This window comes from Octodon degus, unplaced genomic scaffold, assembly GCF_000260255.1.
Source record: "Octodon degus isolate 3935 unplaced genomic scaffold, OctDeg1.0 scaffold00024, whole genome shotgun sequence".
NCBI lineage: Eukaryota > Metazoa > Chordata > Mammalia > Rodentia > Octodontidae > Octodon > Octodon degus.
In genome coordinates, this window is record NW_004524600.1 from 16,131,328 (window position 1) to 16,143,494 (window position 12,167).

At 38.1% G+C, this 12,167-nt stretch overlaps 1 protein-coding gene across 1 annotated transcript in view; it reads right to left on the reverse strand.

The window, feature by feature from the left end:
* Nmbr (neuromedin B receptor) overlaps window positions 1-7,970 on the reverse strand; it is a 14,592-nt gene extending 6,622 nt beyond the window's left edge. Inside the window, exon 1 of the mRNA XM_004628544.1 lies at window positions 7,549-7,970. Coding sequence (XP_004628601.1) covers window positions 7,549-7,970 — 422 coding nt within the window. The remainder of the gene's footprint in view (window positions 1-7,548) is intronic.
* Window positions 7,971-12,167: the final 4,197 nt, after the last annotated feature.

Below are 12,167 nucleotides of genomic sequence, written 5' to 3' on the forward strand. Positions count from 1 at the left end.
AGAAAGAGAGAGAGAGAGAGAGAGAGAGAGAGAGAGAGAGAGAGAGAGAGAGAGAGAGAGTTTAAAAGATCCTCACTATGCCAAGACACCACCTTATCCTTACATTTACTTAAACTTGAGTGTATAGTTCAGCCTGGCTTTGAACTCACTACATAGTCCAGGCTTTCTGAGTGCTGGGATTACAAGCATGTGCCACCATGCCTGGCAAAATTCAGACTGTTTCAGGCTGCCAGACACCAGTTAAGGACTTTTTTTCTGTGAATCTGTGAAAATTCTTCCTATTTTCCTTTGGAGATTCATAGCATTTCACTCCAAGGTGGTCTCTCTCCCCCTTGATTTGCCCTCAGTGTTATTTTCATACCCTTCCTAGGGAAGAGAAAGTCATGTTTTTGTCTAGAAGGACTGCTCCTACGAAACAGAAAATAGATAGGACGTAAAGCAGATGACGGGAAGGGGCTGCAGTGCTAAGTTTGGCAGGTATGAAGCATCTCTTTTAGGTTTCCCATATGGCAGAACTCCACAGGTAGGTGTCTGCTTCCTTTACACTTCTTAATTGCCTTAGGAAATTATGAAAGGATTATAAAACTTTCATAAATTATGAAATTATGAAAGAATAATTTCAATTAATAAGCAACATCTTTTTTTAATTAGATTAATGTACTCCAAGTTGTTTGAAAAAAAACCTGAGTTTAAGTCTCATGAATAAAAGTAGGAACTCCCATTTCACCTAATATCTATTCACAAATTAGAGCAAATTCCATATCATTATCTCTGTATTTCACACAAATGTAGTTCTACCACTGTTGCTTGAATAAATACAAATATTAATTGGCACCCCATTATGTTAGCTGAAGATTTTTCTTTCTTTGCTTGCTATTGAACCTCCTTCAAAGCCCGAAGTCCTGATCTCATCATTTAAATTGCCCTTAAATATAGTTAATTTATAATCATTGTGATGAAAACATTATGTATATAGTGTTCAGCAGTACATTATGATGATGTTCTTCTAAATACATCTGATTTCCAATGAGTCAATGTTTATTTTTTCCTTTGCATAATTTTCCATCTACCTGAATTTATTTTATGTTTGAATTTTTTTTTTTTTAACCAGCATCCTGGATAATTAGAAACCCCATTCTCTGATCTCAGTGCTTCACTGGGTTTGGTGCCATACTCCTATAATCCCAGATCTCAGAAGGTATGAAAAGCCCTGAGAGTTCAAGGCCAAACTAGATTACAAAGTGAGTTCAAGGCCAGCCTGAACTGCATATCAAAAACTCGTCTTAGTTTTTGCTTTATGGCGGTTTTGCTTTGCTTTGTTCTCATTCCTAAGAACCAAACTCAAGACCTTGCACTTGCCAGACACGCACTTGTGCCACTGAACTATATCCCCAGCCCAGAAACCCCATCTCAAAAAAACCAAAATAAATAAATAAAAATGAATCTCGGTGTTTCTTCTTTAGATTACAAGAGGTTTCTTCCTTACATTTACAAAATATTTCTAAGCTTCTTCATGATTTTACTTTGTAAGACCATTATTTTTCTCTTCTATCCTTTTTACCAACTTTTTATTTCTGCTGTGACATTTGTTTGCTTTCTACATTTTTCTTCTTTTCAGATCATTTCTTTCCCATATTGTTGTACTCTTCTGTTACATGTTGGCATATTATCTATGGAACTAGTAGAGAAAAAAATAATCTCTTCTAACATAGTTCCAGGTTTTTTGTGTTTGTTCTTTTGGTACTGGAATTTCTTCCACAAAGTTAGGTAATTATTGATTGATAATTCATAATTAAGGAGAAAGTACTGCAAAGCTTACTGCTTTTATTTTCCTGTTGATGATTATAAAGGAAGGATAGATAGGTGATCACTAACAATAGATAAAGCCTCATTTTTAAGTTATTAAAAATTCACCCTGAACTTCTCACAAGTATTTAGAAAGGAAAAGGAAAATGTAACTTACCTACCCAACATCTAAACACATACTATAGCAGCTATTGAAACGGCTACTTTATTACTTGAGACTACCATAATGAAATACCAAAGACTAGGTGCCTTTTGAACATTGCACATTTGTTTCACGATCATGGAGAACAGAAAATTTGAGATCAAGCCAGAAGATCTGACGTCTCACAAAGGTCTTAATGATACATAAATGGGACCTTCTCACTGTCTTTTCATGCGATGTGATCAGTAAGGTCTTCCTGCTGTTTATTTTTGAGGACACTAAATTCATTCAGAAGGGCCACTCTCCCATGACCTAACTACCTTCCAAAGTTCCCACTACCCACAAATACCATTTTAGGAGTTAGGACTTCAAGTTATGAATTTAGAGAGGATACAAACATTCAGACCATAGTAAGTAGAATAGGTAGTGTAATAACAATAAGCACTGTTGAGAAATTTCAAGTAATAAATTCTGATAAGATTGCCAGAAACAGAAAATTGTTGGTTTAGGGAAAGTGAGAAACTTAGCAGAACATTAGGAAAAGGATAAGGAAGACTTCATCAACTAGGAAGATTTTGAGGTACCTCTTGAACACAAGAGGGCAGATCTCAACAATAGTCTTAGAATACACATTTGAATAAAGGAGCATTACTGCAAATTCTGCAAACCAGAAATTATAAGTGCATATAAAATTACTAAAGTGTCAGTATTGTACTGAAACATCAAACAATGATCAAGTATGTTATACAATAACTTGTATTGTATGTGTGTCCTTGGAAGGATATAAAGCAGAAAGTAAAGCCATCTCAGGCCTATTAAGGAAGGTATATTTTATCATGCTTCTTTCAAATATTTACATAAAGTTTGGGGTTACATTTTAATATTAAAGCTGTCCTACTTGACACCATGTCATAATGGAGTACATTTAAAAATGAACACAAAAGGCTGGACAGAGAGCTCAGTGGATTACAGTGCCTACTTAGGCAGACACAGCAGCCAGGGTTCTATCTCCACCGCGTTGTGCCGGCCCTGGCCCTGGGACATGCTGAGATGATGACTGAGACTGGGCGTGGTGGCGCACACCTGTATTCCCAGCACTTGGGAGACTGAAAAGAGGAGAATCACTATGAGTGTGATCTGTGTAATGAGACACTGTAGACCCTGTACTAACTACAAAAAAAAAAAGAAAGTAAATGAACACAAAAAAAACAAAGGCAAAAAAGCGTAACACTATTCATGTATTAAATATAAATTGTTAAGGTTCTACAATCTGAGGTACAGGATCTCAGGATAAATCCTGAGGGGATTTCACTGACCTTCTCAGACCAAAAAGCTACAACTCTTATTGCACAGGTCCTGCTTTACCTTGGTCTTAACCATCCAGTAGAAAAGTATGAAGACGAAATATAGGAAGTAAAGCCATGCTGTTATGTTGAGCTGTGGGGGACTCAGGTCAATAATTTCTGACATTGCCAGGTAAACAGAAGACCCAATGCTATTATGGGCTACTGGACTCTTTTAGAATATTTTGCTGAGTTTATACACCTATAATATTCAATAATTGGAACTTAAAAAAAGGGATACAGATGAATGTCCATTTTGTATCTGTGTATTCAAAGTGGTTAGGATAGATATATAGTTGCATTCTCTTAATAGAATGATTTTTTCTAATGGTGTTTGTAAATAGGATCTCAAGTCCGCAGCTTGTACAGCAATTAACCACTAAGAAGAATGTATGCACTGTGTTATTTGTTGAAACTGTATTTCCGATTTGATTTGAAACTGTCTCATTGCTGTTTATCAATAAACTTTTGAAAAATAAATAAATAAATAAATAAATAAATAAAAATTGTTAGATACATTTATTCACCAAATCTCATTTTGAATCTTCCTTATGGCATCTGTGTAAGGTCTAGAATTCATTTTAATTTTTTTAAAATGTATTTAGTAAAGGGTCTACAGGGTCTTACTACACAGATCAGACTTGTAGTAATCCTCCTGTTTTCAGCCTCCCAAGCTCTGGAATTATAGGCCCAGGCCACCACACCCAATCTCAATGGCCCTTTCAGCACACCTTGGGGGCAGGGCCAGCACTGCACACCAAGGATTGAACTAGGGTGCTGTGTTCTGCCTAAGCAGACGCTTTAGTCCACTTTAGTTTGGTCAGCCCTTAGAATTCATTTTAAGAGATAAATAAATTTAATCATAATACAAAATAAAATAGAAAATTAAATCATTTTTCCTTTTGAAAGTTTTCACAACTCTAAATCTCTATCTCCACATTTCCACTAACATTTTTAGTTACAATATCTATTCTGTTTTTCTTACTAAACTTTATTGTATCATGCAAGAAATAAGCCCAAAAAAAGTTATTCAAGTGTAGAGTATATAAAAATAGAAGGAGGAGTCTTGCTTCTAACTGTATCTCTACTACACAACATAATGCCTGGTCTATAGTAGTTCTCAGTAAATAGTTGTTGAATTAATGAAGAAAAATATGGCCTGATTAACAATGAAATCAGGCTGGCCAGATAGCTCAGCAGATTAAAGTGCCTGCTTAGGCAGACACAAGGGCCAAGGGTTCCATCCCTGCCTGTGGTTCGGGCCCCACCCTTGGGGCACGTAGAGATGGCAATTGAGACTGGGTATGGTGGTGTGCACCTGTAATCTCAGTACTTGAAAGGCTGAAAAACAGGAAGGATCACTACGAGTCCAATGTGTGTAATGAGACCCTGTAGACCCTGTACTCAATACATAAAATGAGAGAGAGATCATTACTAAGAAAAGTGTAGTTGAATGAAGTAGGAGTTTTTAGGTGCTAGTGAGACAGGAATGATAGGAATGGAAACAGACTCTAGTGCTGCTCTATGTAAGCCTATTTTCAGAATCACCTAGAGAACAGAGGAAAAAGGGTAACTAGTACTGTGAGATTCTTTTCAAGTTCAATAATGCAAAATCTTTATGATATAAGATGCAAGGTTCTGCACTGACTGAAGTTTTCAGGGAATCCTAAATATAAGTTGAGTTTAGAAAAATGTTTCCAAGAGGACTGAATACAGCAGTGCTCATCTTCGCCACAGCTCCCTGTGTGTCATACAAGGCAACAGTCCCTATAGGGTCTACAGGGTCTCATTATGATCCTTCCTGTTTTTCCATTCCCTACACAAAAAAATACCTGAAATCCATCAACCATTCAGTGTTTGAGTCTCCCCCCTTACAATGTGCCACGTCAGGTCACAGGCATTATTCTTACTTTCCAGGGAGAAAAACGCTGCCATGTGACCTGCACTGTTTTTGTCATCTTTCTCCAGGTAAAACATCTGGAAATAACAGATGGAGGGTTAGCATCCAGGAGCCAAACATCCAGCCTGGAGCATGCCGTCCTTTTGTGTACTGTGCCAAACAGAATCTAACTAATGTATATGAATAATCTTCAAAACCCAGAAAGTAGACTCTAAAGAATAGGAATATTATAAATATTGTGAGAATTACACCGTATCTAAGTCTATATGTGGTGCTCCTAAGGGCATGAGAAAGGGAAATAAGCTAAAAATGGTTGAGATCAATGAGAAAGACATCTAACTTATTGCAACCAAATACAACAACTTTTATTTAATAATAAATCAGTAAATTAGGTGCAGAATTATAATTCACTCTATGTGTGGAAATAAAACGATGAGTATTTATTATGGAAAGCAAGTTCACCCTTTTGAAACTGCTATCAGAAAACTTTATTATTCACCCTTGGTGAAAGTATGGGTTATCTTACATTCTTCAACGTTTAGTGTTTTGTCCCTGGCTCACTCCCTCCCCTTGTTCTTTCCTGTTACACATACTTCCATCTTCATTTTTTCAGCTACCTTAAATTCCTCTAGAACAACAGTAATATAAGCAAGGGAGACTATAGTTCAAGTAAAAGAGGCAGTTGGCCTCTATGATTATGTTTAAAACTATCGATGCTGTATTCACAAAGCAAATCACAAGCATATGAAATCAAACCAGTAACTAAACACAGGAGGACTAGTGCTGTTCTGATGTTGATTGGGGTATATTTACCTGGGTAACTCTTTGCACATGGATTAAGAAAATTTATATAAAATAAAGCCTGGATCTTGCTAATAATGACATGCTTTAAAAATTAAAGCATAATGATGATCATTTTTAACTATTATGATAACTAATCATCCAGTTTTATTCCAGTCACCAAATAACATTTTTTTAGCTTTTTAATTAAAATGGGTCCCTAAAGCTGAGTAGCTAAAATTAAAAGTCATATTCTGGTTCTGTAACTCAAAGACAATTTTTCAAATACTGATAGGAATGGTGTCATAGACACAAAATGAGAGGCATAATTCACACCAAAATCACCGATTTTCTAGGAGAGTAGTTTTAGAGAGTACACTACATGAATTAAAGTTGGATGAATGACATTTAAAAAGTAAACAACTAACCTCTCTACTGAGCATCGTCACTCCTTCAACAAAGATTCACTTTTCAATGCCAAAGCAACATAAGACTGATATTGCAAATACCAAGACCTTTAGATCCAGAGTCATTTTTCATTAATAGTTTGTAAATTAAGGAGTATGAGCAGCACCTTCATTATCCAAGTTAGATTGTTTATCTAAAAAGCTTGCTACCCCTTCATCCCCAGGGAAATTAAAACACAGCTCCATATAATGATACCTAATTGTATGTATCTCCTGCCGTCCTACCCGGACATTCCCTCCCCTCCCCTACAAATATGTCCCCAAGCCTGACTACAGGCAGTCTGGGTCAGTGGGACTGGACCTCGAGCCAGGAGGCCTGGGTCTTTCTCCCATCCTTTTCAGGAGGCTTTACATATTCTGAGCTTCAGTATCAGCACCTGAAAACTCACGAGGTTGAGCAGGTTGGATTGCTAGGTAGGACAATGGATTTCACATTGCTGTATCAAACCGAATGAACATCAACAGTGCACTTTTACAGCCTTGTTTGAAAGACTGAAATTGAGTTCCTACCTGTGAAAAACTATAACATAGTGCTTGACTTCAGATACTAAACAAGAATACTGTCATCTGTCTGAAAAGCGTTTATTATCCTAATTATTTTCACATCAATAAATGATACTGAATACATGCCAAAGATGCTTCCTCTTACTTAGACAAAATTTGAATTAAATATTTTCTTTCCTAATTCTAGAATGGGGATTGCTACCTTCCATGGTGCTATTCTCTCTAATAAAAAAGCACACTTGAAGGTTTCAGGCACACGTGAAAAGATCCCAAGAAATACTTGCACACTTCCATCCTACAGTTTTCTAAAAAATCTATAATAAAGGTTCCCAAAGTGCACGTGGGAATGGAATGAGTGTGATATACAATATTAAAGTTAATACACTTTGTTTTTTTAAAAAAAAAGCAATACAAAATTTTCAGGTATATTTTCAATCTTCCCACCTGAGTCCCTTTTTATTTGCTGTACTCTCCTATGGCTTTCACCCCGTTTTGCCCTGCGCCTCCCAGTCCTTGCCCAGCTCCTTTCCCTCCTTGCTGGGTTCTCCGGGTGACTCTTGCCTTCCACCACTTTTCCAGCCCACCCCTTTCTGCCTGCGCGCTCACCTGTCGGCGCTAAGGGCAGTGAGAGTGAACACAGACACCCCCACGGAGGTGAGCTGGATGGCGGGGATCAGTTTGCAGCCCACCTTCCCGAACATCCACTCGTCGAAGAAGTAGCGCGAGGCGTCCACCGGCACGCAGGTGAGCAGCAGCAGCAAGTCCCCAGCGGCCAGGTTAGAGATGAAGATGTTAGGGACGCTCCTCATGGCGCGGTTGGTGAGGAAGATCTTCACCAGCATGATGTTGCCCAGCAAGCCCACCGTGATGATGAGCAGGTAGAGGGACGGGATCACACAGCGGATCACCAGCTCCGCCGTGGGCTGCTCAGGGCCGGGCAGGAAATCCTGGTCAGATCCCTGGAAAAGGAGACTGCTCTGATTCCCGCCGAGGGTGTGAGCGAGGCTGGACTGGGACTTGGCGGGCATGCTGTCCTGTGCCTGAGATTCCGCGGGACTTCCGCGCCCAGGGGTCCGGAAAAGTGCAAGCGCACGACTTGGATCTAATCAATTTCCTTTCCACCCTGGCAAGCTTCACCGCTCGTAGGGAGCAAGTCACACCGCTGCGTCCCTCTTACAGCAGGACCTGGTGCAAACTGTCCTCGCTCTGGTGCTCCAATCCGGATGGGGTTACAACACTACAAGCCCGGGATTTAATGTTTTAAGGGAAAAAAAAAAAAAAAAAAGCGGAGCAGTTGCGTCTTCTCGCCTCTCTAGCGGTTCATTCTGGCTTACAGCAAGCGAAGAACCCCTTGAAAAACGAAGCTCTTCCTTTTGGGGTCACTAGAAGTACCTGCCCTCTTGCAGGAGCCCCGGGGCAGAAGTCATCGTGGCGCTGTCCAGCTACACGCTGCTGAACTCTGGCAGCTGGCGCGGGGAGCTGCCACTCCGTGGTCCCGCGGCTTTGCTCTTGTTTCTGTCTTTGCTGTGGTGTTGTGTAGCACTGGAGGGGATCTGAGTCCTCTCCCACACAGCAGCCCTGGAAACATCCGTCCCTCTGAGGGGGAGGAGCCCCACGCAAGAAGTTGGAGGACCTCTGAAGGCTGGGGAGCTGAGTTGTCCAATCTCCAAGCGGGAGCATTCAATTTAAAAAGCAAAAGAGTGATCAAAGATAAAGGAAATGAAATACACCCTCTCTCCACTCTTTTATCTTTAATCTTCTTCTTTTCTCATTACACATAAGACACATTATCAAAATCTATGGCAAATATTTATCTTTATTTTTTGTGACAGTAAAGGAAATTGCCATGAATCCCTTTGAAAACACTTCTCACTTGATACACTCTTCACCCATCATTCTTGGTACTTTCCAAATCAGATCCAGAAGTCCTTCTTTGTGTCTATGCTAGATGTGATCAAAAATATGGTGAATGCTGTTGGGGAGTGCCATCCAATGAAAAGGCGGGCTCCTGAGAACACTGTGTCATCCTGCATCCCACTCACTGGATTTGGCACCGTGAGCCTTCTGGCTCCTCCCAAAGGCAAACTGACCATGAAAGTTAAAAGTTTTAAATCAACTCAGGACATTGAAGCAGCCACAACAACTCAACAATGTGTACACTTTTACATGAAAGCAGACTTACAAAACTGTCTCAGAAAGTGACAAGAAGGGTTGGGGAGATAGTTCTAAGCACCAGTCTAAGAACCCGCCTGGCAAGAGCAAGGTCCTGGGTTCAATCCCTAGTACTGCATGCTGTGCCAGCCCAGGAAACCTGGGTGCATAAAACTGGGCATGGTAGCCCATGCCTGCAATCCCAGCACTGGGGAGGCTGAGGCAGGAGGATCACTATGAATCCAAGCTGCATAGTGAGAGCCTGTAACAAATATATAAATTAAATTAAATAAATTTTAAAACAAAGAGAAAGTAACAAGAGCAATGGTAGGATAGTGAGGAGGATATTCTGAAAGGGATTGGTATTAATGTGTCTTTCACTGTAATAAACTTTTAAAATTTAAGCATTGACCATATATTTTAATCACAGTGTATGGGAACTCCCACCTAGACACATTACATATTTTGTTGAACTATAATACAGAGAAAGCACCCAATTCCTACATTTATTGGTCAAAATTACTACCATTCTCAATGAGCAATAACCACGAACCTTCTAAGTAACCATTACCCAGCCTGTTGCTAACATAAGTTAGTTTGGTAGGTTCTGAGCATCATATTTATACCTTCCGGGAAAGCTTCTTTCACTTGACATTGTATCCATAAGAACTACGTATGCATTGTGTGTTGCATTTTTCATTATTACATTTTATTTTCTAGAGTGATTTGTGCCTAGTATTCCATTCTAATATTGATTGACATCTGATGCTTCACAGTTTTGAATAATTTAGATAAGGCTTCTATGAAGGTTCATTTTCATGTCTTCTGGTATATATTTGTTTTTTTGTTTTTTATGTTTTTATTTAATTTAATTTTGAAAAGTAAAAACAAAAGCAAGAACAAAAGTCAGAAACAAAGACAGAAACAGGGTAACATACCATGTTACAGATTTTAAAACCAAGAATAGCTTATTAACAATGGTTGACATATTATCTAGTTTTATCATCAAATCCGCTGCTCAGATTAACAGATTCAGTTATGTAAAATTGGACATATTGTTACATACTACTCCTTGCTTTCAAGAAACCTTAAATTTTTATTCTTGTCTCTCTTTTTATTTTATTTTATTTTTTTCATAATTTTATTGAGAAACAAATAGCAATGAGAAAATCCAGGTGGGAATGTTCTAGTCACAGTTATTTAGTCACCTGCATTAGAACTGATAATGTCCACTACATTGAGTTACCACCTTTTTTTTATTTTAGAAAGTTGTTTCAAAGCATCTATTAATGCTGAATGTGTGCATACCTATGACAAATGCCACTCCTGAGTATGAATTACATAAAAGTCTTATTTTACTTGAGATAGGGCCTTATGTTTCAGCCAGATTCAAGTGATCTTCCTGCCCCAGCCTCCAGACTAGCACATACACAGGTGTACCACTGCTCCACACTTGATAAGCCTTTTAAATAGGAGGTGCTTAGAGTAAATAAGAGTAAATAATTTCTTCAATCTCCCCCAGTTAAGTCTAAGGTAAATTGCTCAGAGATGGCTGCTCAGTTATTCAACTAACTAAATGACATAGTTTTAATTTTGAAAAAAAAATTAGCCCTTAATTATAAAAGAATAAAATTGTACGATAACATGGAAATTAGTCAAGCATCATCGGCAACAATCTATTCATAAGCACATAAAGACATACATGTGCAAAGTCATTGACACATGAAGCAACTGTTTCAGACATCAACCACCAAGAACAGCATTTTCTAATCATAAATGGATTAGATAAGCATTTCCAATGTAACTAATTTCCTTATTTTGTAACTGTTACAAATTCTTATTGTACTTTTCTCGGTTTTTTAAAAATGTATTTGGCTGTTACAGGGTCTCACTATGCAGTTCAGACTCCTAGTGATCTTTATGTTTCAGCCTCCCCAGCGCTGGGATTACAGGCATACAGGACCTTGCCCGGACTCTGTGGTCCACTTAGACTGCCATGTGGGGCTGGCAGGGCATGTGATACTGGTCCTGCATCTGCCTAAGCAGGCGCTCTAACCCGCTGAGCTATCTGGCTGGCCCTTAATTCTTATTTTGAGACAGGTCTTATTCAGTGTTAAGTTGCCGAGGCTGGACTTGAATTCAGTTCTCCTGCCTTAGCTTCTCAGAGTGCTGGGATTACAGAGCTCCAGCCCAGATATCAACTTTTGTACTGTAATTATCTCAAGTTAATATAACTTACATAAAATCCCTTTGAAATCTAAACTATTTTATACATTTCTATACTCCCCTTTGCTCCTGTCTGTGTAATCTTAACCATTTAAGTGGGAAAAGTACTTAGTCCAAAGGCTAAATTAACAAATATCCAATTGCAAAACATTTAACAAATAAGGAAATTCTGTTGAATTATTTTCAATTCAAGTAAATCTATATGTATTTGTTCAAAGCTTAGGGTATCTGACAATGGAATGTAGCAATCATTTATAATGATGATAATGTTATGATCAGTTGATGAGATTGTTATAAAATTATTGCTATGTGACTACTAGAGACATCACAGAATTACACATAAGAACAAGTATTGCCTTTTTTAATACACATCAAAAATGAGCATCTATTAAAGAGAAAAATGGGTTTTTTTCAATGTACTATATACTATTTAAGGTTCGCATCTACTTTAATGTGTATAAATACTCTTTTAGGTAAGTATTTAAGTCTTAAATTTACACATAAGACAACTAAAAGTTAGATAATTAGCCTAATTTCAAGAAGACTTTACTATAAACATTCTAAACTTATTTTCAATTCAGTATCCTATGCATCTCATTATTTCCAGTTTTACAAATTGTAAGGAAAAAAATGTAACTGCTGTATAATTGAACTTTTTTTACTCTAGAGGGAAAAAGTTTCTGGAGCAGAGAGCACGATACAGAGTCTAAACAGAGTGTGGAAGTCACTGTGACTTACAGAGTTCATCAAATGCACAGTACATATTTTATTACCCTAATACCTTGAACTACTAAGAGCAACATTCTTGCTACTTTAGATTTGTTTTTTTGTTTTGTTTTGTTTTTATA